The sequence below is a fragment of the Agelaius tricolor genome, unplaced genomic scaffold (assembly GCF_023055355.1).
Source record: "Agelaius tricolor isolate 1412-34295 unplaced genomic scaffold, bAgeTri1.0.p SCAF_18, whole genome shotgun sequence".
NCBI classification, from domain to species: domain Eukaryota; kingdom Metazoa; phylum Chordata; class Aves; order Passeriformes; family Icteridae; genus Agelaius; species Agelaius tricolor.
In genome coordinates this window covers 9,822,002-9,848,649 of record NW_027269278.1, presented here as the reverse complement: position 1 = coordinate 9,848,649, position 26,648 = coordinate 9,822,002, and the positions used below count along the sequence as shown (strand labels likewise).

The following is a 26,648-nucleotide window of genomic DNA, read 5'->3' as shown; positions in this document are numbered from 1 at the left end:
AAGTGACTGTGCCCCTCTGATGGTGAAGGCAAGAATGGCACTAGCATGATGCACAGTACAGGTATATTTATCTCTGTCACTGTAACCTGAAGTTAAGATACATGGATTAGTCACACGGTCTGCAAAGAGAGAGGAGGCTGAGCAGCTGAAGGAGGTTCAGATAACCCTTTCTGAGAAGCAGGTCATGTCTGAGGAATCTGTACTTTCTTTTCACCATGTGAAGGTTGAAGGAAAACAGCAGGGATCCGCTGGTTAGGCACATAACACCCTGAAGGGATATTTCAGCAACCTGCAGTAACCTAGGACATGCATTCTCACCAACCAACAACCAATAGCAGTGCCAAAAGAGGTGACACATTTAGAATTAGGATAGCTATCCCAAAGTGAAAATGCTTACCTAAATTTAAGAGGATTACCCCCAACCACAGCCCTTCCTACGCTGGTCTACCCCCTCCCAGGTGATATTTCCTTCTCCACACCTCTGCTGCATAAACAAGTTAAGTGTTTGTATTCTCAATCACTCAGAACTGCAAATACTCCCTTGAGGTTCTTAGAATTGATTATCAAATCAGAGTGTCAAAATAAAATAAGAGTAAATAAATGTAAGAACATGAACTGTTTATATTAGAAATAAAGGCAGTGGAACTCCAGAAAGGTGCTTTTTATCATTCTATAGATAAATAAATAGATCACAACTGACAAAGAGAACAAAATCTAAGCCAAGGTTTATTTTAGTGATATAGTTCATGTAGAGTAGTTTCACAGGCTTTTGTAGAAACTTCTAGACAGTCATGATACATTGTGTGCCTTCAAAATAGGCACTCTTTGTAGATCCAGCAGATGTTCCATATAATAAATCTGTGTTTTGGTGGGAGGTGAGCCAGTCAATGCTAACATTACACATTATCAACAGCAGTCTTCATGCTAGCATCCTATTCCACAGACAAATTGTTCAGGCCCTCTGCAAACTCAGGCAGCTCCCACTCCCGAAATTCTCCCCAATGAGAAGGTTTTGAAAGATAAAATTGAAAGTTCTGAAGGCTTTCTTCAAAAGCGTAAAATCCATAGGCTCCCTTTCAAACCAGACTAGATGAACAATGATAGTAGAAGAGCATAGAAAGCAACCTTTGGGTTGTAAGGGACCTTAAAGATCATCTAGTTATAACCCACAAGTCCCTGCTCCTTGCAGCCTTCCATCAGTCCCATTAGACAATGTTGTGTGTTCTTTAATTTTACACAGGCCTTTGCAGCTCATATCAACAGAGGTATTTGGGGGAGGGTCGGTTGTGTGGTTTGGGTTTGTTTTTTGTTTTGTTGGATTTTTCTTTATTTAAATAAAGCTTGTGTGGGTGCCAGGAAAACAAAATGTGAAGAGCCAAGCACTGGAGGAACAGCTCTGTTGGGTGCTCTGCACAGCATAGGGAAAGGTTACTGTGTGGGCAGCACTACCAGCAAGAGAAAAGGGAGCAGGGCAGCATGGGGGAGGAAGAGGAGGAGGAGGGGGAGGTGGGAAGGAGATGATGTGTGTGGATAGAACACAGGGAAAGCAGAGTGTGTCCTCAGCTTCCTAAGAAGAGCCATGGCAGATGGCCTAGTAAGGACTGTATCCATATCCTTGGGTTAAGGGCAATCAGGCTCCTCACCCAGCAGGGAGCCTTTGTTAGGCAAAACTGCCCCACTGCAGGACAGGCAGGGGACAATCAGCACTCAGGGAGTGCAGGCAGGACTAGGCTGCATTTGACCGTGTGGTGCACTGAGAGGGAATGAGAGATGGCTCAGGAGACACTGAGTTTAGCTATGTTAAAAACCAGACCAGGCCTGGCCATTTGGATAGATGAGAGTGCTGCAATTATAATTTTTTTGATTTTTTGAAAGGATTTTCTCAGACCAACCACACATTTTACATAGGCTGTTCCCACTCTCCTGTTTTTTCTTTTTAACTCCCTTCTTCCTTTCTGCTTTCTATTTTGTATGACAAAGGCCCTGTGATGATATGCTGATATTCAGCAAAATAAGGAGAGCTGGAGCTCAGACTGGTTGATGAGAAGAGCAGGGGAGAAACTCCTTGTAATTTAGTAGTAATGGCATTATGCCACTTGTCACCTAGTACAGCTCTACCCATGAAAGAACAGCAAGGGACACTGGGGAGGAGGCTAGGGGCTGGCATTCTGCTTTATTCAGGGTACTGAAGAAATAGGATGCTCCATTCAAATGGCAGTGGCACAAGAGTCTGGGAGCATTAGCAAGCCAAGAATCTTCCGGGACATTCAAAACTCCAGCTGCTTCTAGTCCCACCATTGTAAACACAGAGGCAGTCTGTTGTGACTTGTCTGTCCTGCAGCCAAGATCCGCTGTGGCAGCTCCTCTTTTCCACTGGCAGCCGCTGGGCGAGGCAACTGGGGGAGGCAGGAGCAGAGAGGTGGAAAAGGGAATGCACCCTCGGTCTGGCACAGGACATGGGGGCAAGGGGCAGCAGCCACCCAGTGACAGCAATCCGACAAGGTGAGCTCAAGGACATCCGTGTGGCCCATGCACAAAGGCCTCCAAAGGCTCCATCTGGGGCCTTGCTAAAATGGCACTGAGCCATTTTTGTATAGCATGAGGAAGAAGATGCGTGCCCCTCACAGAACAACCCAGCTGCTCATTCGCTTCCCTCCATAAACTTCATTCTTCGGAGAACACAACGCGAGTCCCTCGTTCTGACTTTCTCGTCCTGAAAATTTGGGAGCGAACACGTTTGTACACAATGGCTCGGCCGGCAACAGCTGCGAGGGACCGGGCTTTACAACAGCCGGGCCGGGCCAGCGGCGCCTGGGGCCGTGCGGGCGGGAGGAGAGCCAGGAGAGCCCCGGCAACCTCCGGGATCGCGGCACCCGTGACCCAGCCGTGAAGGATCGTGAGGGGATCCATGAGGGGATCGTGAAGGATTGTGAGTGGAGCGTGGGGAGACGGCGAGGGGCCGGGGAGGGAGCGCGCTGGATCGTGCAGCATCGTGAGGCGGCCCCGCCGCGAGGGGCGGGCGGTGGATGTGACGCGCGGGCGCGCGGGGCATTGTGGGAGCTCCGCCAGCCCGTCCAGCCGATCCCGGTGGCCCCGCGGGCGGAGCGGAGCAGCGGGAGCGGCAGCGGGGACGGCAGCGGGAACGGGAGCGGGGCCGCCGCCGGCCGACCGGAGACATCTTGCCCGCGCCGTAAGTCACCGCCGTGGTGCGCCCGCCGTGCGGGAAGGAGGGGGCGCGGGGGGCTCTGTCGCGGCGCGGTGACACCCGGCGGCGGCGGCGGGGGGGCCGCGAGCCGGCCGGGCGCGCCGTGGGACGGAGGGGTGCCGGTCCCCTCCCCTGAGAGAAACCGGGAGTCGGTTCAGCTGCTCCTTGCTGTGCCTCGGGTGAAGCCGGGGGATCCACCCGCGCCCCGCGAAATGGTGGCAGCGGGGCTGTATTTCCCTGGAATCCGCTATGGAATGACGGTGTGGGGCTGGAAGGAGCCCGGCGGGGGTGCAGGAGCGGCCGGGGGTGTGGAGCCGCGGTCCCCCGTGTCCCCGCTGTTACACGCACGGACGGGCTCCGTCCTTGTCGTTCCCGCCGCGGGTCGCCGAGCAGGGGAGGATAATCGAGGGAGACTGCGAAAAGCACAAGGCAAAAAACAGCAGGACTCGTTTTCCGTGTGTTTCACTTCGGGATGAGGAACCCGCGGTGTAAAAGTTACCTGCCTCGTGTGAATGACTTGATTTAAAAAAGTCTAATGATGTGTTTTAAACCGTAAGCAGAGGCTGCTGAGAGTAGTAAAAATAAATGTTTGTCTGGAAACAGGGCTCCTTATTCTTTTAGGACTGTCACTTCTTGTAGAGGCTGCAATATGTCTGCCTGCGGGATTTGAGCAGCCCATACGGACTGGCTGGGTGTGGGTGTTCTCCAAGGGGACTGCGAGTGCTGCAGGTGAATGCAGGTTCCTGGGGCTCCGCACCGGCTCCAGCACAGCAGCGCTGGGACTCAGGCTCGAGGCTGACGTGTTTGTGCGTGCAGGAGACGGTGAGGGCAACGGACCCATTCTGTGACTCGCATCTCCCTCTAATCCTTTTGTTTCTTCTGTAATCTTTAAAAGTAAGTTGTAGGAGGCCCATGAAATTGTGTCTGAAGCCAGCAGTTGGATCTAGCTCCTATGCAAGCAGGATGGTGTGAAGCTGAGGTTGCTTCATTTGTAGAGATGGAAAGAGACTTGTTTTTGAAATATACTTGGATGAGACTTGCTATTTATCTCTTGACCATGCAAGTGAACAACCATTTTTTCCCCAGGACTGTGTGTGGCTGTCACTTAGCAACAGGTCTGTAGAGAACTTGGCAGATCCACTGCCTCCCCCATTCTGAAGAGTAAAAGAAATAAATTAGCGAAGGATCAAGAGTGCCATTAATAAAAACAGTACCTGGGTTCTCAGGGACAGCCCAGAGTTGAAAGACTTATGTTGGAACAAGACAATTACAGTTGCTTTGAAAATTATGTTTCAATGCAGTTGGGTATGAAAGATTTTGTATCATTAGAAAACTACCCAGTGTATTTGGGAGTTTGGGGCTTTTTTTTTTTTAAGTGTTGTGAAAGAAAGGCATTACATTGTTTACTTAGTAATGGTTGCAGGTTATTTTGCTACATTATGTTTTGTAACCTTTCACACTGAAATCTAGGCCTTCTGGGTTTCTGAAGAGGAACTTTGTTTTGCTGTGTTACCCTTCTGATTGCCAGTAAAGCCAAATGTTGACAGTGTAGATTAAGCCATAACTGATATAAAACCTAGTGGCAGGACTAGAACTTGGCTTAATGACAGTAAAGTCAGTAAAGTGCTTAAGCACTGCTTATTTTGTAGATCAGCATGAACAAAAAGAGAAGTCCACCACTGCAAGCTTAGTCTTAAAAGAAACCAGTGTGTTTAAATTTGTTCTTAGGAGTTGCCTAGTTCTGCCAATACATAGCAATGAGCTTTGATAAAAGATACTCTCTTGATAAGGTAGGTGATATAATCACAGTCTGGAAGAATAATCATGTACCTTTGCTCTCAGAGAAGTACAGACATATTTTTGTGCAACTCTGCCAGCTAGGATCAAAGCCTGCTGTCTGTTGCACAGAAAAGGTAGTCCTACCCCAGCAAGGTTATAAAGTAGGAATAAAGGAGCAGAAATCTGTAACTGATGCCACAAGTGGAGAAAAGAGCCTGCAGATAGATCCTCCATTGGGAGAGGAAATGTTGGCCCCGTGGGTAGTGCTGAGCATTAGGTTTTGTCATCTCAAGAGGTAAAACTGGAAAAGAAAAATGCAGTAGAAAGACTGCAGGGCTGGCTTGTTTGCTTGCTTGGGAAGGATGCTGAGAACACACAAAGAAGCCATAGTTCCTTACCCAGGCCCATTCTAAAGACAGGATGGTCAGGATTCAGCTCATGGTCCTTGTTCCAGGAGTGATGCAAGAATCACACCATTCATGACCTCCTTGATGGATCAAGTTCTTGCAATCCCTTCTCTCAGCAGTATATTATCTATTTTAAATTGTGTTCTGCATCTGAATTTTGCCTTGGAAGCATCCACATGAATTCTTTATTATGTTTTTATTTTCTTACAAAAATGTTAAGGGACAAAGTTGTTTTCAAAGTGTTATTTAAAGCAGTTTTTCTGCATTGATTTCACAAATGGTCCCATGACTTAAGGCCCTCTAAATTTGTATGCTTTCTATCTAGCATACAAAAACCTGTAGTGTATAATGCTTATTTCAGGCCAGTTCTCCCAGCAGTGGTCAGTGAAGACAATTGTATTTACGTTTTTCTGGCTATTGGTGGCAGGATGCCCAGCAGAAACTCTTGTCACACTCCCAGCACTGTTCTTAGTGGAAGTTTGCACATTAAGGGGTATTTGTTTTGGTGTTTCAGACCCACTGTGGGAGGGAGGGACTTCTGCCAGTTGAATACAATTGTGCAGCAGTATTTTGTTTAGCAGACACATTTTGTGAAAACGTTATTCCTCTTTGTTCCATCCTTTATGTTACTGCTATAGGAATTTCAATTGTCTTAATCTTCAACAGAAAGTAACACCTATTGTGCATCCCTAGATTGGGAGTGTTCTCTTGGTTTTCCAAATGAAAATAAATGTATGGTGCTACCTTCTCAGATGAGAAGTTAATGGAGTTTTGGAACAACTGTTTTACAGGTGTTTTTCACTCTCCTGTCTGTTTCAGACCTCAAAGAGTTACTGCTTTGATAAAGAGCTTGAGCTAAAGTTTGAAATCACATCAGATCAAGTAATAACTGAATGATTGGCTCTTTTTAGTTCTGTTGTACCTAGAAACCACTGGCAGAGACACTGTTGTGCCAGGCAAGTACTATTAGAGACCATTCTATACCATTTTATAACCATGCCAGAGTAGCTTCTGATTAGCTAAGAACAGAGCAAGTTCATTGTCAGAGCAAAGTCAAATGCACGTTTTCAGCACGAGTTCAGTGAGTGGCTATTATTATGGGACACAAATAGATTTAAGAGAGAATGGCAGCACTTACATTGTTAATCTTTTGAAACAATGGAAAGAAAATAGTATTGCAGTTAATCTCTTGTGATACAAAAATGAACTTTCCAGTCTAGTCTTTGTACTGAAAGAAAAATAATTATTACATCTTAGTATTATTCCTATTGTAGTAATGATCTTCTGGATTCCACTACTTACTGATATGAAGATGTAGACCTAAATTGAATCATCTCTTTGCTAAGTGCAGTTAATACACCAGTGTAAGCCCACAATCAGAACAGTCTCTATCTGACAGCAGTAAGAGTCATAGTAATTTGTTTAGTCATTAAGAACCAGTACCTGAAAACTGTTAATAACAGACTGGGTTTATTACTGCTGTTCAATCAAGGTGTCAAATCAACTGAACTAATGAAGTGCTGGTATTTGGAATTTGGGTATCACTTTACCAGGATCTTCAGGCTGTACTTTAAAAATTATGTGATGTTAAACCTTTCAGAAAAGCAGATGCCTTTGTGCAATTGAAGAAGATGGTACTTGAAAGTGTGGTTCTGCAGAGTATCTGTCTTCACACAGAAAAATATGGCCAACCAGAGTTACTCCAGCCAGTTTCAAAGACAAAAATGCTAATGATGATTTCACCGCTGCACCTTAAGGTTGTTTCTTAGGAAATGAATTTCTGGCTCGCAAAGATGTGACAGCAGAGGAGCCTTGTAGCTTGAATCCTTGCTGTGACCAAATTAATACATCATCAAATCTTATTTTTGCATTTGGAGATCTTAGAAAGCAGTGTGAATCTTGCCACAGTCTTTAAGGAGTTTCAAAAGGCTGTGAATCAAGTGCTAAATTCTGGATGTAGGGTGATCTGCATCCAAGCATGGCAGAGCACTGAAGAATGTATTATTAAATTTGATTTGAAGTCAAAGGTGAACTCAGATACTTGGCTCCTCAATGATATCCCCTAATTATCACAGTGATAATTTTGTGAACTCTCACATTGAAACAAAATCATTTTATCATCAAATATTTGGAGAGACTTTGCAACCTATTTGGTAAAATTCTCAAAAATTCCATTACAAAGGCAGGAGAGAAGAAAGAAAGGAAAGTACTGGTCCATTGACTGTGATTTATTTAAAAATATATTTACTTACTTTTATTATACTGCTCAAATCTTGTCTGAACTATGATGCATGTGATAAGGTTGCCTTCGGTTGCCTCTCTGATCTGTGGGCTCCCAGTGACTCAGCAAACAGCTCTAGTTCATTAGTGCTGGCAGCATTCCAGAGTTCCTGGTGTTACAAAGATAAACCATTTCAGAACATGTAAGGCATATAGCTTTCTTTGGGTTTTGATCTGTTGCCATGCTCTTTGCATTTCACCTCAATACATTTTCTTGTGGCTTTTGCAAGTGAAATCTCTTTCTGTTCTCTTTTTTGGTGGAGAGCTGGAAATGGGGAAGAGGCATTTGAGAGTTGGTTGGGCCATCCTGCAGCTCAAAGGCAGGACAAACAGGTTCTGCAAAGTAATGATCCTGAATACACAATTAAGCTCTGGAAAAGGTTTCCACGCCAGGCTCTCACTTTCACCTTCCAAATGGTTACATGGTTGGTAACAGTAAAAGTGGTACTTGAAACCTAATTGCAGTTTTCCTCCCTCCACCCCCCAACATCTAAGCAATCTGAACATACATGTAGCAATGGGATCCTTGAGATGGGAAGGTCTGAAACTCATCTGTATCACATTTTACCTTTAATACTGAAAGTTTCAGAAGTTCTTGGTTTTTTTCATTATGCAGCCCTATGCACCAGCACCTTTCAGATTCAGGTAAAGTTTCTCCTCAGAAATAAACTTACAGCTAGAAAGATCTTTAATATTCAATATAAGGGCATCAGGTGAATTGTCAAGATGGTCACATTACTCACATTAATATTTAGGATACCCTGGACCTAAGTGCATAAAATAAAGAGAGAAATTAGCTGTAGAATTTGCAGAGGTGATAAAGTAAGTTTATGAAAGAAAAAAAAATATATCATTTTATATATGGGTTGGTGTTATTCTGTATTACTGCCTACTTTACTAATGCTTTGGTGCAATTGTTGCAGCAGCTGATAGCTAAAATTATATTCTCCCAAAGAAAGAAAACATTAGGAAGTAAGGATTTCCATATTCTCTTCCAGCTGTTCTGATATCCCATAAACTCACTAAATGATTAATAGAAATTTACTGCTTAAAGCTTGCAGGCTTTCTCTAGAAAAATTACGGTTTTCATCACTAACCTCTCAGTTACAAACCAAATATCTTGCAGGGCAGCACAGATATTTCTTATGCCACTTTCCATGGTGTTTGATTCAATGAACCTCTTAACATTTGAGGTTAAACATCTCTAGTACTGTTGATGACAATGGATTATGAAATGTGAAAATAATTGCTGGCAGAAGGTCTATAGACAAGTCAAAGCCCCACCCAGCCTTCCTGCTAACAAAGACAGAGCTAGCTAGATGAGAAAATGCAGTTAAATGGATGTTTTTTAAATCATTGGTGAGCTGCATTTGGGTCATTTCTCAAGGCAAGAAAATTGGCTTTTGTCCTCTTCTTCACAGAATAATGGCTGTTACAGAGCTGAGTCCACAGCAGATGAGAGGAGAAGGAGCCCTTTTGATGGCTTCCCCTTTCCAAAGATTCCTATCTGTTTCTGGACATGAGTTTCCTAACATAGTGTGACTTTCATCTGATCTATGAAGATGGGATTGTTTTGTTTAGCTTTAAAAACCAGTAAACTCATTGCATTTAATTGACTTAATGTGCCATGCAGGTGTAGATTCTGATGAATGGAATGTGGGAGTGGAAAGGAGAAGAAACCTCTGATACTCATATTCCTTTAGCTATCCTGACTGGTATTTCTTTGGCAGTTATGTAGCCTGAATCTTACTGGCTCATTGAGAATTGAAGGCCTGCAGGATGTATCAGCACAGAACAGAAATTGCAAAACCTAGAAGTGGGGTTGATGAACCTGTTTTGCCTAATTCTGAGATCACTTCATTGTGGATTCAGGCATGTGAGAAATACAGTTAGGTTCACGAGGGCAAGAAGAGAATTCAGGATAAAGAAGTGAAAAATAGAGGAAGTAGAGAAATGGTGTGATGGGAAATGGTGTGAAAGGACTAAAGGGAGTTTCATTGTGGAGTGTATAAACACATCAGTGAATTTGCCATGTGTGTTAGGTAGGAATTGTGCAGTGAGGGAAGAAGTGGGGTGCACAGAGGTGTGTCTGTATCACTGATGCATTCTGTTGGTTTCCCTGGAGTTCAGATCTGAGGGAGGGGAGAGATGGGGAGATGGGCTCTGTCTCCTTTCCTCTGAGGTAATTTCAAAACCCAGTGAGTTGCCTAAACCTTCAAAGACACCTTGAGAGCCTGTGAACCCTCCACCTCTTTGGATTTGTCAGTTTCTATTTACAGCCGGAGCAGAAATCAAAGAGAGGACAGAATATGTTTGACAGCTGTATCAGCAGTAGGTTCCCTCAGCGAGATAAACTGAGATACAGTTGTCAGATACGTGCTGGGTGTTCAGAGCACTATGCTGTCAGGGAAAGGTGGCAGATAGAAGATTGTCAGGTTCCTGGAGGGAATGTTGAAGCAATATGGTCTTCAATGTAAAGATGGCTGAGTTTTCTAGGTTCAAATCTCAAGGGGGTTATTTCAGATCTTTCTAAAAATAGAGCATCTACTGTACAGGAGATGTATTTTGCCATCCATAGGCCTTTGTTCTGTTAATTCTCACACATATGGAAAATCGAGTTTTTTAAAGGAAGTGAATACACTTTATGAAAGCTTTAGTGGATGTGGTTTCTCCTAGTTTGGAATGTAATTATGCATGAACCTAACTGCCCTACCACAGCTGTTCAAATGCCCTACCAAAAGGTTTTCATGGAGATAAGGGGGCTGTGTCAGTCTCCTTGCAGAAAGCATCCTCTGCTTCAATGCAGGAGTTCTATTTTAAATCCAGTACCTATCACTGTCTGCTCCATTAGTGGTACTGGGTTTAATCTGTTAGGAATTTCACAAAAGTAGATTCTTAGGAAATAACTTGTTTTATATATTTTCTGTATAAAGTTACACCAAATTACAATGGGAAGTAAACATTCTGAGGGAAATTATTTTAGATTCTTGTTGTGTATACTCTAAAAAGTCTTGTCTGTATGTTTTAGACACTGTAATGCATTGCCTACCCCAGAATGCTGATTTGCCTTGGAATTCAGTGTGTAGTCTTATAGTATCAGTCCTTACTAATAACCTTTTATCTTTTGTTCCTTTTTTTATTTCATTCTAAATATAGAGTGCTGTTTCAGACCTGATACAGACAAGATGTCCAGCAGGGGTGGAAAGAAGAAGTCAACCAAGACTTCGCGCTCCGCAAAGGCTGGGGTCATATTCCCTGTTGGAAGAATGCTCCGCTACATTAAGAAAGGCCACCCAAAATACAGAATTGGTGTTGGTGCTCCTGTGTACATGGCTGCTGTACTGGAATATCTAACTGGTAGGTTTTGCTGAATGATGTGAAATAGTAGCAGTAAAAGTTAAAGACAAACTGAATTTAAACAGAAAAGAACCCAAACAAGCAGAAAAAGTTACAGCTGAAGTGTGTGTTTTGCATCACACATCTAAGCCAAAATCAAGGTACCCTCACCCCTGCCTCAGAGCTTTGATGACTTGTTCATTCTAGCATAGAATTTGCTTTCACCACTTGTAAACATACCCTTTCCACATAGTCAGAGTTCCCACTACCATCAGTGTGTGTGGACTACATTGTTGCACTTCTCCTTGCTTTGATTTTGTGCCTGATGAATTTGTTTGGGTTATAATTGTCTGTTAAGCATATACATTAATTTTAAATAGAGAGTTTCTCCATGTTTACACAGGGCTGAGACTGCTTACAGCCTTGTTTAAACATTTTTGTTCAATTTGCAGATTTCTTTTCAGACTGTTTGCAATTGCAATTTGTTTGATTGAGTCTGTGTATACATGCAAACTCTTCATCTGCCCTGGATCTGTGTAGCTTGTTTGCATACAGTTGTAGTTCTTGTTCTGTTCCCTTCATCATATCAGAATAAGAATACCTTAAATAACTATCTCATCTTCTCACAGGACAAAAGTATTGTTTTTCCTCCATTTAGAAATAAGCTTCAAAGGAATAAAATGTTTTGCCCAATGACACAAACAGACATGCAAGTAAAGATCTTTACATAGCTGTTTTGTCTCAAACAAAACTTAAGACATTGCAAGTTTACCCACTCCAAACAACATTGCAAAAGCAGTCTTTTGACAGAAAACCCCAGCTGTAATAGCATCAATATATGGGCTTTTTGCAATAATGGTTTTCTTAAAATAAAATTGCATAAGAAGGTTCAGTCACCTTCACGTGGCCAGACTGATGTCTAAGTATATACCTGTAGTGTAGGGATCTAGCAAAAAGCACAAGTGCCAGATAGATGAGTGTTTGGAGCCAGATTCTATTAGCATGACTAAGGAAAAGTTTAAATTGGATCTTATTTCTCAAAGCAGTGTTTCTTTTTCCAGTGCATCTGCTTGTGTCGGTGTTCTTGCCATAGGTTCAAGTGTTTCAATGGACAGGAGACTTTAAGCTGTATTGGTGTGCTGAGCCTCTAAAAGGTACAGGTTTTTCTTTGACTCAAGCACAAACTTATAAAGCATTGACTTTTCTGGGAGTATTTAAAACTGAAGCAGCCTGACCTTACCACAACATTAGATATGTTTTATAATGGCTCTTGATGTTGAAGGACAGAAGATTTCTTCCTATAAAGTTTCTTCTTCCCTTAAAGATGAAGAAGATTGGTAATATTACCAAATAATTAATAGAGTGCTTGTTTTCTGTAGGGTATTCATACCATCAAATATATTTTTTTTTCACCTTCACTTGTCAACATTCAGTATTATTTATTTGGGCCTTTTCTTTAAAAGAATGCTTTTAAACTTCATAGATGGCCTTAAAAATTAATATTTCCTTTAGCCAGGTTGCTGCTTACAGCAATAACAATTCAAATAAAAGGCTTCTTAGGGTGAAGGGTGCTTTGAATGCTGTCCTTTTAAAGAAACAGAGCAATACAGGTGAGCTTAAGGCTCTGCTAATGAGCAGCACATGTTATGGGTTAAATGATTTAAAGTGTTGACTGAGGCAGTGATAGTTTAGGCAGTTAAGAATTGGCTGGGGAAATAAAGTTGTTTTTTTAACTGCTGTGCATCTTGGGAACTTGTCTGAGGACATTACCAACAATAAGAAAAAAAAAACCCAAGAAAAATAACATATATCACTTTAGGAAAAGCAAAAGGCAGGAGGAAAGATTAGCTAAAGGAAAAAGTACTTTCCTTCTTTATCCCTTTAACTATTTTTAGGCAGTTTTGCTGTTGTTTTTCTGTCTCCTTTGGAAGGCTAGGTAGATAATCCTAGTAACCTGTCAGGTATCTCATAGCTTTCTCTCATTCCTGTACATGGATGTGTCTCAAAAGCACAGAGTCACCTTTCTTTCCACAGTTGGTACTGGTTTTATCATAGAATTATTTGGGTTGGAAGGAACCTTGAAGTTCATCTTTTTCTAATCCCTTTTCCATGGACAGAGATACCTCCCACTACACCAGGTTGCTCCAAACCACATCCAGGCTTTGAACCATCTTGGCCATTTCTAGGGATGGGGCAGCCACAGCTGCTCTAGGCAAATGTGCCAGAGCCTCAGCACACTCACAGGGAAGAATTTCTTCCTAATATCTAATCTAAATCTATCCTGTTTCAGTTTGAAGTTATTCCTCCTTGTAGTCCCATCACTACAAGTCCTTCCCTCTCCAGCTTTCTTGTAGACCCCTTACTGTTTCAGTCTGGTGAGTATTTTTTTTTCCTTTCTCTAAGTTTTTCACACAATGTATAGTATAATTTTTAAGCCTTTAGTGCTCAGTATGTTTTCTGAACTTCAGGTCATTCATCTTTTTCAGTGTAATTCAGAAACAGCCCCTTGAAATGGAATGCTTGGAGATTTTTGATTTGTGTTCTTTTTACCTCTTGGCAGTTATTACTTCACAAAACCAGAGAAATCCTGACTTCTCTCCAGGAGAGTTTTTAAAGATCCTTATGTTAGCACATGGTCTGAGACCAAAGCATTTCAACCATTTCAAAGTAAAACCAGGAACGTGACATAATAGGAAGGAGACCATGTGAACTGGCATGCTAATAAATTGGCTAAATCAAAAAGCAATCCTGTGTATCCAGGAAGAAGTATAAAATATCAAAAGGAGTCATAGGAAAGAGAAACTTCAGAAACAAAAACAGGAGTGGAAATGACAGAGACATGACCTAATAGAAAGGAACCTACGAAGGTTTAAAAACTGGTTCATCAGTGTGCAGAATATGGAACCAACTGTATTTGTTTAGAAGGTGAGGTGCTAAATTTTGCTGGCCTTTTCTGAGGTTTAACTTCAATGTAAATCTGAAATTAGCCCATAATGTGGTCAGATCTGGGATTTTTTGATTTGAAATTCTGAAATGCTTCCAGCTGTTCAGACTTGAAGGTCTGTTCTGGATTCATCTGGAGTTATGACTTACCATTTTGTACTTTGAAAGTAGCTTATTTTTATCATTTATCTACAACTCCTCATCAGAAAGTAAGAGTGAACATTCTGTGATTTTGTATGTCCTTACATTTCAATACACTTCACATTTAAACAAGTTGCACAGTGAGTATCCTCCTTTTCTTACTTACTCACTAAAGGTTCTTGTTACCTAGAAGTAACATCAGAAAATAATTCTCTCATTAGCACAAGCAGTGTATCCACTTTGGTTTCTTAAGCCAAGTTGCTTATTGTTTCCTGTTTTTATCTATGGAAATAATGTGTTATGTCCACTGCAAATAGAATGCAAGTGTGTCTTTCATGAGTAAAAGTGCAGAAAGTACCTTTGAGTGTTACCAATACTGAAGTAGGTAGCTGTGCTTCCGTTCTTTACACTGGAGGAATAGAGTGGATGCCAAAGAACTATAAATGCACAGTTCTTTCTTTTCCTTCTTTGAAGCAGCAGTTGAGGCAGTGCTTCTTGCCTTGCAGGGAATAGTCAGAATAGTGGACCAGTTCTGCAGCATAAGCAGAAATTAATTTTAACCATTATCAACAGTTTTCAGTGGGCACATTCTGTGTTGGTGATTCCTATTGTCCTCTTTCCTTATTGCACTTATTTTCTAGTGGTTCCTTGCCTATTTGTCTTTCCAAATGTGGACTTCAGAAAACTGCAATCCCCCCCATAATTTCTCTGCGAAGTAGTGCATCAGTATCAGTTTATGTCAAAAAAGAGCTCTAGGTCAGTCAAGAGAATGGCCACAGACTTCATCTGGGGCATTGCAGCCACTCCCATGAATTTCAGTGGTTTGTATTTGTCAGAACTGGTCCTGCCATACATCTCATCAAGTGTGGTCTTTGCAGGTGTAGAGCTTGCACAAGTTACAATACATTATTCAAGCTTTCTTACTAATGGAAAAAGATACTCCTTTGCCCTTGAAAAACAGAAATCTCTTGAGCATATTTAAAGGCAGAAAGAGCCAGGCCTGTAAGTGATTTCTGCTCCCCCCTCCCCCATCATCTGTTCTACACTGTAAATAATTTTCAATTGCCAAAATGTCATAGCAAATGAGGAGAAGGAGAAGTTTATAAAACAGCAGGAGCACAGGAATACAGAAGAAATGAGACTGATTTATACTTGTTACCTACATATGAAGGTAGGAGAAAATGTTAAATACCTGTTTTCTCCATTAGATCTTTTTCTCAGCTGTGTTTTTGGGTTTTTTTTTGCACAGGGGTACTGTTGATCTTATATTTTCCTGAAATGTAAAATAAGCACTTCTTGAACCCCGTGGTTAGAATTGCATCTGAGGCATTCCCATGTTTACCCGAATTTTAGTTTTCAATCTTTCTGATGTCACCAGAATCAAATAATGGGAGTTCATGTGCTGGAGCTCAATTCATTGCATTTTTATCTTGATGAAATTTCAATGTGGGAGACATTTTTGATCCAGTTGCTGATTGGCTGCAAAAGAAAAGTCCTTCCTGAGAGCAGTAGGTGTAACTGCTCACTTCAGATGCTCGCTTTGCAATGTCCAAGCTGAGCAGATTGAACTGCTTTTCACCTCTTGTGTTCTGCTCACTGACCAAAATCTTCACAGGGTCACAGAGGAAAACAATGATTTGCCCTTTCTGTCAAAGCAGATGTTCCACTGAACTCCTGCTTGGAAGCAGAGGGGAGCTCAGGGGTCCACAGTAAAAAAGCTTTAGGTTAAAAGCAGATTCAAGTTCCAGGCAGACTGAGACTCCCGTAAATAACCATCCTTGGAGAGTAATGAAATTTAAGAGGATAATTAATTGACCATGTCTTTTTGATACCATTGAAATGTGCATTCCCTACCAAGATACATTTCTTCTATTTAAACAGGCAGCTTTAGAAACACTACTTCATTTTATGGTGGTGTACCACAAACTCTGTCCCAAAGACACCAGAGATAAGTTAGGGGCTCATAGGACCTGTGCCTTCCCTGAGCAAGCATGAAAATACCTCTTTGTATGTAGTGTGCTTTCAGTATGGATTAATACTGCACCTAAAATACAGCAGGGTTGTTTATGGCAATAACCTCACAAGCAGAGACCTTTTGACTGTATCAGCATAGGAAAACTCCTTTGTGACATTATTTCTAGATAAGATTTGTGTCATGCTCTCAAGTGTCATTATCACAATCTAAAATTGCTCTACCTGTAAGAAGTGCAACTTCAGATATAAAACTTTGCACTGTTATCTACTGAATGACCAACTTTCTGAAATATAAATGCATGAATCAGTGTCTTTTGAATGTATATTAATTAAGAGTTTTCTTTCACTGATAAGCAGCCTTATAAGCACTTAGGTATGTGTGTCTGTCTTATTGTGTAGTCCCATAAACTTCCATGGATCTCTGAGTTACAAAAGCTTACTCAGTACAAAATTCCTCACCTGATTACAGTCCTGATGTATTCTCCAAGCTGCACAGGTCAGGTTTGATGAAAAATTATAAGAACCACCAAGTGTGTTTTCTTGTAATAAAAGCTCTAACAGTGCATACTGCTATGTCAGCATAGTTCAAAGGGTAAATATGCAACATTGTGACATGTGTCACAAATTTTTTTTATTTTATTTTTATTGCAAGAATGTACAAAATGCTGAATGGGGCTGGTTTAGTTTTTATGGCATGGTCAGTGAATATTTTCTCCTTTGAAAATGTTAAATTTTTTGCAATATTTCAGTTATATTTTAACTAGCATGAAATACTTCTTATTCTAGTAAGTAATTTCATCTGTTTATGTGGCTAAGTTACAACAGAGTAGTGACTCTGTCTATATATTGCTGCTCAATTTAATACTGCTATCAGCCTTGTTTGGAGGAATGGAGTGTAAGAGTAGTGTAAAACAAAACTGTGGCTGATTTTGTTACACAGTTTTTTCCTACCCATACCTTTGTCTTACATGGAAATCCTTGTTGAGAAGAATAAAAGAATCTATAAAGCTGAAGTTTTTTATTCTTTGGCCCTTTATTCTTCGAATGACAGTTGTAGGACAACTGGGTAGAAGCAGGAAGACATTCTGACTCTACAGTGTATTTACCAAGTAGTTTCTTTCCTCAGATATTCTCAAATTTTAGAAGTTCTTGCATCAAGTATTGTAAGCGTGATTTTTTTTTCACCTTTTTTCCATTAGGATTATTTAGAATGCCTGAGTTCAGATAATGTTCTGTCTTTGGTCTTCAGTATTTTTCCAAAGTGTATTTTTCCCTGAATTACCTTTAGAAATGAAATTCCATGTGGATTCTTTGGTGCTGTCAGATGAAATGCTCCATTCTCAGTATAAACTTCGCTGGGGAAATATAAATTTAGGGGATATACAGAGAAATACAATATTTCTAAACCATACAGGAGATACTTTTCTCCCAAATTGCAAAAATGTCTGTGATATAGTAGGCTTTGTTAGTGCATGATGTTATGGTTACTAAAAATGGTGCTAAACCTTTCTGAATGGGTTCAGAAAACAATTAGACACATCCATAGAAGTAAAATCTGTTGGGGAACTAAACAAAAAGACAGCATTTCTAACTTGGGCAACCACTCAGCTGCACATGGCTGAAATCAGAGCGAATGTTCTGGAAAATTCACTTTCTCCTTTAGTGCTCCAGCCCACTTGCAATTGGGCACTTGGCTGAGGACTGGAGATCAGGCTGGATGTGGGCTTTGCTCCAAGGAAGTTACAGCAAGTCCTCTTGATTTCTTTAATGTTTAGAAATGCAGCATTAAAGACTAAGCCAGGACCCGGTCTCAGGATGTGAGTAGTCTCTTGTATTCTTTAACAGCCAGACCAAAGCATACATGGAATCATTTAGATTGGAAAAGCCCTCCAAGATCATCAAGTCCAACTGTTAACCTGGTGCTGCCAAGTCCAGCACTAAACCATGTCCCCAAGTGCCACATGCTGCACTTGATCAGGTAACGTCTGGCAGCAGTTACTTTAATCATGTTTGAGTGCATTTCTAAAACATATGTAAGCTGTTATGAGGAACAGCAAAGTGTGCTGCCAGGTAGAGGAAGCTCCACTGAAAAAGAATAAAGGCTGATTTGAGTTACATCAAGGTTCTTGTGATTCTTGTGGAGAAGAGCTAGGCTATCTCTTTAAATTAGTACTCAGGGTGTGGCCATTGTTATAAATAACAGCTGAGTTGAAATTCAGGTTTCCCTGAATATCTTTTACAGATCAATAATAAACAAGAACTTAAAATCTAAGAAAAAATAAAAAAGGCAGTTAAATAACATTGGACTCCTACAAAAAAAATAATGGATGGTATTAAAGTGTAGAAAAAAACTGAGGAGACATGTAAGTCAGATCAGAAGGCTCTAAGTGGAAGTGGCTTTTGTGGCCTGAATTTGTGTTTTATGTAAACAGCAGTCTGTCATCTGCCTCACAGAAATGCAAAACTTATAATAACTTGGCAAAGTTAACAGTTTTTCCTTTAAGAGTCCTAGTTTTGATACAGCACAGACACTCAAGACTGAAAGGATTGGGGTTTTTATCACATCCTAAGAGAACGATTGCCCTGCTGGGAGTTAAGGTTTCATCAAGGCTTGTTCAAAGCAGTAAAGTTTCTTGAACTGATTTTCACTGCATCAGATTTCCACGACTTTGAACCAAGGCTGAGAACTGTTTTATTGGAATGCATAAGAGGGAAAGTGTTGTTAAATGATTCTACCTTCAATCTTGCAACTGCAGATTCCAGGGGGATTGGGTGGAATACATGGAGAGAAGAATGCAGGAAACTCTTAACAGCCTTGGTTGATTGGGGTTGATTGGGTTAAAACCTTATGAAATCATGTAGAATTAATCTCAAGTCAATAAAATGCTGATGGGAAAGATGATTAGTTTGAAGTACAATAAGCAGACTCTTTGTCATTTGGTTGAATCTGTAGCAAATATGTATTTTTCTCAGTGGAATTATATCAGCATTCATTTTTCTTTGATTTCTGGATATTGTTTTTAATTTTCTTTTGAGGAGTGGCTTCACAATTTTTTAAGAAATCCCTGACTTGTTCCTGTTGGAATTTGCATGTTCAGAAATTGGCCTTGTATCAGCACATCACCTGTTAGTTGTTAAGAGTTTAATTTTCAAAGATATGATTTCATCTCCCTGAAGACAAGGTGGACAAAGAGATTCGGTGCAACAGCAATGATTTAGCTTGCAATGTAAATCAAAAAAAAGAAAAAAGAGAAAAAAACATGTTGAGGATGAAGTCAGACCAATTAAATTTACTGTTTACATTGAGAAAGATTACAGCATGGAATGCATGATAAACTAAAGGCTTTGTTATTTAGGCTTGAGAGGAGTTTTAGTCAATAATGACCAGTAATATTTTGTTTGAAAACTAGTGATAAATGAACTAGAGCACTCTCCAGGAGTGGGAGGAGAATGCATTTGCTTTTGTAGCTTCCAGGTCTGCAGTTTCTACTGTGCCTCTGTTCTGGCCTAATAGTAATTAGTTTCATTTTAACCATGTGTTGTGTTCTATTCCAGAATAGAGAATAGAATTTGGAAGTGTTGTGAAATACCAATGTAACAATACTCAGGGCAGAGAGCAGCCCCCTGTGAAACAGGGAAATGCAAGTGGTGAAATTGGGAAGTTAGTAGGGCATCCAAGAGATGACCAGGGTCTCTGAAAGTAAAGGATGAAGAAAACTGAAATCTGAGTCCTGAATCCTGAGTCCTTCATCCAGGGTGAGGTTTCTGTGGAGACTTCTGACACTTTTTGGTTGTGTTTGAGTAGGAAATGTCTTGAGAACAGCTTTTCCTGTGGTCTTATCTCAAGCTTAAATATGAAGATATACAACCGGTTTGCTTTTCTCCTTTAAAAATATTTAACTGAACTTAAAAACCTCAGCTGAAGAAACACAGTTTTGTCCAAGTGCTGAGAACAAGCTTAGACCAGTTTTCACTACCCATATCCCAGTTCTAACTATTACCAAGAAGTTTTTCAGGTGATCTAAATAAAAACTGCCTTGGTGATAAATTTTAGATAAAATTTCTTAACTTTTAGGGTTTCCCACTCAACACTTCTACTTTAATAATGACTGAAAAGAAGAAAAATATTAATCAATTAATCATAACTATGTCTTTGAAATCAAATTGATGTGCTCACAGTATAGTCAGATTTCTGAGGCATCTTTTTTTGCTATCAAACAGCTGTCCATACATGAATGTATCACATGCTGGCATTGCATTCCTAATTAATTTTCTTCTCCTAATTACACAGCTCTCATACCTTTTTCTGTTTTTTTTTTTTTTAATATCCATACTTAAAGCAGTAAATGTTGGTTTGCAATTTTGTTTGAAATTATTCAAAAGCACAGTAAAAGTCATTTGTGCAGATGGAGTTTCTCTTCATATTAAGCTGATTTCAGTATGTAGTAGTTGAAGGATACCTTACAAACCCTATATTGAAAAACTTGGGATTTTTCTTCATTTTTTAAAAACTAGAGCTCTTCATGTTCTGTAGTTCAGTAAAGTGAGCCTTGCAGTTGCCTGCTGCCTGAGTGGTAGTGATGTAATTATTCTCTAGGGGGGAAATGCCTTGAGTAAATATATGAAACGAATGGAATAGACATTATGCAACTTCCATCCTTTTTGTGAGGCCTCATTTTTGTAAAACAGTTTTGTTTTGGTCTTCTGGCTGGATAAATACAAGCTGAGTGAAACCTGATGTCATGGAAGCTCTTAACACTTTCATTTACCTCAACAATTCTAAGCAAAGCTTTCTCTCTTGACCCTGCTTGGTTGCTGGAGTTGATTTTTAAATATCTGTTTTCTCCCACTGTGGGAAGATGGCTTTTAATGAAACAGAACTCCTCAATGACTCAGACCTTTGAACCTGGTAGAATGACACTTCCAAAGTGATGGGTTGACCTAAGAGTTCAAGTCCAGCATCAATTTTAAATACTTTTTCCCACCTACTCATTTTTCCAGGTAAATCCACAGTTACTCTTCTGAAAATTGGAGAGAGATAGATTTTCCTCTAATTTAAAATTGTTTTTAAAAATGGGCAAAACACCATTTAAATCTCCAGAATTAAACCAGCATTAAACAGATGTGAAAGTAGTGCTGTCTGCAAGAAAAATCCAGGCAAGTAGTCTGAATCCTGTCTGCATCCAGAAAGTCTTCATTTCCAGCTTTTCTAAGTGCTCTGATCTGTTGGATTTGGATTAGGTTTGTCTCTTGTCAGTTCTAAATCAAAAAGATGTTGCCTATGTTGGCTTCAGTTTGAATACCTCCTAATCCTGTTTTTAGATGGGAGAGTCCCCCTCTGACCAGACTTGTGTACATAGCTGAGTTTGGCAGTTCTCAGTGCTGTGGGTCCCTCTGCATGTACAAGCAATACTTGATTGTTGTTGGAGCGCTGAGGAGAAGGCCAGAAGAGAAATTCCACCCTCCATGGCCTCCTCCTCTCTCCCTCTCCCCAGGCTCCTCTTTTGTGGTCCTCAACACCAGTGCAAAGCGTTCTCTTCCTGAAGAGGAAGTGGGGTACCTCAACTTCCCTAAAGGACCATTAGAAAACTGTAATTTCAAAACGAGTTTCCTGTCCAAGGAAGAGGGCTTAGCACTTACAAGAACAGTTCTCCACTGTACGAGGCAGACATTTTAGTTTTATGAGGAACAAATAAAACATTCCTGTGTGCTTTACAGGCATAACACTTTCTTAGAGTCTTTAGTTCCAGAATGCCCTGTCTGCATAGCTGTGCTGATCAGTCACAGAGAGTAACACGGCCTGACTGTTCTGCAGGGCTGGAAAGCAGCAGAGGGGGGGGAGCAGAGACAAACCAAAAAACAGCAAAGCCTTCCCTTGCTTTTCAGCTGGGATTAGGTCTGAGGTACAAACAGTTGCATTCCTGGTGCGAAGAGGTGGAGGTGGTGGTGTTACTCGGTGACAGAGCCTTGCTGAGGTCAGTGGGGGTGCCTGGGGTGCACCCAGGGTTTCACTGTGTCCACTGTGAGGTGATGCAGGGCTTTGCCACCACAGGCTGCAGGCAGCAAAACCTCACATGTCTGAGCTGGGCTTGCCAGAAGTATGTGAAAGGGATTATGCCAGCCTAATTCACTTCTTTGGAGGTGTGGAAAGCATGGGCAGGTTGACCTTACCCTGCTAATCCGGCTTTAAAAATAAATTAAAGCATTTGTTGTCAGCATGAAATGTTGAGTTACTTTGGGATTTAGATTTAATATTCTGCCTCATGCTATAATAAAGTTAATTGTGTGCTTTGAAGAACACAAAAATGGTGAAAACACACCAAAATCCTCAATGAAGTTGAACTGTAGAATATCCAGAAGCAGCTGAAAGTTTTCCAGTAAGCATCATAGCTTACTTGTTATGGGACTTAGGATGAAAAATAATTGGTGAATCATGTTAAATTCAGTCAAATGAGAGGCTAAAATAGTCTAAGCTGTATATTATTACTGAAGATTTAGTGTATCCTATGGTAAAGGCATGTGGTCACATGAACTTTGATTTTAGTCTTTTTTGTTTCCAGGTTAATGCCTTAATTCAGCTCTCTTTGCCTCTAAATCAAGTTTACAGGAGAGCTCTCATGGTGTAGTCAGTTCTTAAATGTAAAATCAAGCTCATATATTACTCTAATGTTACATTTTAATATTAGTGTGTAATAGATGTAAAAAAAGACATTTCCCTTTTTTTTTTCCTCTTTTTCTCCACACGTTACCAGATATGCAAAAGGAAATCTACCAAGTGCAACAGTGAGATGCAGATTGTAGAGAGGGAGATGAAAGGTTAGGTGTAATGGAGACAGCAGTAGCACATAATTGCTGAGTCTGATAAACATGTTATGTCATTTTTTTTAATTGTTCCCTAGACTTTCTTGTAATTAATTGCATCCTTGCCCAAGGTTTGTTGAGCTGCAGATAAATCAGTTAGCGGGTAATGCTCTAGTCTTTCTCTTCAAAGATCCTTGCATGGTGAGCAAGTTCATCTTTCTGAATTCAATAAAAGCCATTAAATGCCTGGCTGTTAAACATTATTTTGTCAGCATTGGAAATATCTTCTAAGGAATAATTTATGAGAAGCAAACAAACATGATTCATCAATTACTTTTTCTGGTTCAAAACTTCTTCTCAGATAGAGAAAAAATCTTTAAATGAGTGTAGCAGCAGAATTTGTATTTTTAGTGTCCTAACTTGGATGTGTGCTTACATGGTTCCCTAATGCTAAAAATGAGTCATTGAGAATAGTGTTTTTTCCAGTAATAAAAAAGTAGAAGTGATACAAGCCAGAACTCACATTTGACAGATTTGAGAAAAAGACCTATAGAATTTGTGTTTATGCTGTATTCTGTCCTCTGATAGGAGAGGGGTCCTAAGAGATGAGCACACAGAAGCCTTGAGAAGAACACTGAAAAGTGAGGAATCTAGGGAAACTGCTTCAAAAGAATAAAGAAAATAATTCTAGTTTAAAGCACAGGACTTAAGTGTGCATTTGTTCTTCAGTGATTAGACATATAAAAACAAAATGATCATTTTAGAGTTAATCTATTGCAGGTATCTACAGCAGTTAGGAGTAACATGATGTAATTCCCATGCCTTTTTGCATGGATGCTGAATAACACATTGACTTTTCTTAATGACCACACTGTAATTAAAAGGAGTTTCCTTTTTCCCCAGCGGAAATTCTGGAATTGGCTGGAAATGCTGCAAGGGACAACAAGAAGGGTCGAGTCACTCCTAGACACATCCTGTTGGCTGTAGCAAACGATGAAGAATTAAATCAGGTGAGAAAAACCTCTGCCATGTGAAGGCCAGGATTTCCTTTTCAGGCTTCTTAAATTGTCTTTTCATATAGCTGACTTGTAACTCAAGACCTCTGCTTATTGAGCAGCACACTAGGAAACACTCACTAGCATGCTGGCTGTGTAACTAACTACAGCACTAAGCTTAATTATGTATTTCAGCACTCCTAAAATGTGTAAAAATGCAATGGAGATGTAAAATGGTGTTTGCTAACACTATTACAACCACTTCTGTTGGACTGGGGTGTTGTCATAAATTCTTCAAGGATGCAGAAAAAATCCTGCAGATGCTGATTTTTTGTTTGTTTTTAGTTTCCCCCTTAGACAGCTGAGGACTCAGTGGGACCTATCCTGTTCTCACTGAAGTCTGTTATTGTGACCACAGAAGAGCTCTAAACTCTTGCAAGTCTGTGTCCTTTGCAGACTTAAAGATGCCTTTAACCTGGCCATAAAATATTTGGCATTCTTATTACAGTGCTGTGGTGTCAGCCAGAGGCAGTGGCTGGGATTAATGTACCTTTGTGTGAGGTGCTGTAAAAACCCCTCTGAAAAGATACTTTTTCCAAATCTGTGTATCATGATGGAGCAGGAAAAAATGATATTTCCCCAACCACCCTCCTTCTGGTTCTGTCTGAAATTTGGTAATACTTTCCATTCATTATCCCTTTGTAAGCTTGGAGTCTCACTGAGTTGAGATTGGGGAGCAGTAAACACGAATCAGAAGGTGGGACTTTGATGTCACTGTCTGTATTCTCCTGAATTGTGAATTAGTCCCAGTTAGATGTATAAAAATGAGTTAAAGGGGTTTTAAATACAGAATATGATGTATTTCACTTCTGCTTTTAAAGGCTGGAATAAACTGCACACTTTTGAATATTGACCTTCAACTGCATATTTTTTGAAGAAAGACAGGTATAGAGATTTGTATAAATGTTGACCTCCATTTTGAAGTTTCTTTTTCTAAGGAAAAAAAACTTTTTCATGATACAGTTGCAGGAAAATGCAGCACTTGGGACATATACTGGGTTCTTCACAGTGTGGCACTGATGTAGTCTCACACCCTGGACTTTGGGGTCCCATTTTTCTCTGACAGACTGCCCTGCTGGGCCCTCAGGTGTGTGCCTGGGACTGTCTTGTCTTTCCTCATTGGGTAACAGCCTTCATGGCATGGATTCAGAGAAACAGATCTCAGGTGAGCCCTAGGGATGCTGACAGTGACAAGCATGTGTGCAAGAAGAACACATGCTCCATTTATAGTTAGAATCAAGTACGTGGTCAGCTCCATTTCATGCATTTCTCATCTCTTCCTCAAGGATAATGGTGGAGAAATTGAAGGCAGTATACAAAATTTACAGTAAATCCTATTTTCTATTTGTCAGTGAGTAAATACTGGAATTTGTCATGTACAATTTTTTTTTATTTATTTTTGATTAGCTATTGAAAGGGGTCACCATAGCCAGTGGTGGAGTGTTACCCAATATTCACCCAGAGCTGTTGGCAAAGAAGCGGGGATCAAAAGGAAAACTGGAAGCCATCATCACTCCACCCCCAGCAAAGAAGGCAAAGTCTCCATCACAGAAAAAAACTGTATCAAAGAAAACAGGTGGCAAGAAAGGAGCAAGGAAATCCAAGGTAATGTGTTTATTTTAAACCCAAAGCTTGTCAGCAGTAGCTGCAGGGAGCTTCACCCTGGGTCATCTCTCCATTGCATGTGTTGTTACCAATGGTGATTTCAGTCACAGTGTGAGCAGGGGAGGACGAGCTCTGCCCTCACCCTGGTGCACCTGGAGCCTGAACACCCTCAGGAATGGCCCAGGTGTGCAGCACAGACATAAATACTCTGTTCTTTGTAAGAAACATTCTGAGGTGGGCAGAGGGTGTTCCAGGAGACAAGAGGAAAGGGTCTGGGGGCCGTGCTGGTCATGCCTTACAGGTTTCAGTTTGTAGGAGTAGGAGATCTTTCTAATGTGTACATGTGTAGCCAAGGATGTTTTTTCTTTTGCAAAGCAACTACAGTTAAGCAATAAATTTGGCAAGTAGGAAGAAAAGTACAGGAATTTCACATGAAATGGACAAGGAATGTGAAAGTTCCCTCTAGGTCAAGCAAAGCTTCTTTATTTATCCTGTTACTGTTTACTTGGTCTCTCTTCCGATTATTTTACTCTTTTGGTTTTTTTGAGCTGTTGAATTTAGTTTTCTCCCTCAGAACACCTATTAGTGGACATTTCAAATGCAGTGCTTCCAATAACCATGCACTAATAATTCCCCTAAATCTGGAATTTTTTTGCCCTGCTTGATTACAAAAGCAGGAAGTCTGTTGTGGGGTTCTGTTTTTCTTCCACACAATAAACTGTATTGTCTGCTTACTATATTGGTATTTGGCTAACAGTAAACTCCTAGGGAATTGAAATAAGACCCATGAAAATCTAATTTTCAAAACACTTGTGTAAAGTAAAGCGTGGTTACAGCTTCTAAAAGCACAATGTACCCTTGCATCAAAGTCTTTTTTAGTTGTTCAGCCTCAGACTTAGTTTATATACTTTGGAAAGGGACACTAGGAGAACAGTGTCTTGTTCAGTGTTCCAGGTGTCCTTTTTCTGCTTCAACATAGATATTGCTGAGGCACCAAATATTTATATGAAATTGTAAGCAATAATTTTATTGAAAATGCAATTGGTACCAATTGAGTTTATGACCATAGCCTTTGTGAATAGATTTCCTTTTCAAAATGTTTGAATCCTTCTTTTTGTTCAG

The 26,648-nt window shown here is 40.4% G+C and overlaps 1 protein-coding gene across 4 annotated transcripts in view; it reads left to right on the top strand.

Moving 5' to 3' along the window:
- The first annotated feature begins 3,031 nt into the window (after window positions 1-3,031).
- Window positions 3,032-26,648, top strand: part of MACROH2A1 (macroH2A.1 histone) — a 43,022-nt gene continuing 19,405 nt past the window's right edge. For all 4 annotated transcript variants that reach the window (XM_071443243.1, XM_071443241.1, XM_071443242.1 and 1 more), the window contains exons 1-4: window positions 3,032-3,190; window positions 10,828-11,028; window positions 23,770-23,876; window positions 25,329-25,526. In XM_071443243.1, the coding sequence (XP_071299344.1) occupies window positions 10,857-11,028; window positions 23,770-23,876; window positions 25,329-25,526 (477 nt within the window). In that variant the 5' untranslated portion in view covers window positions 3,032-3,190; window positions 10,828-10,856. The remainder of the gene's footprint in view (window positions 3,191-10,827; window positions 11,029-23,769; window positions 23,877-25,328; window positions 25,527-26,648) is intronic.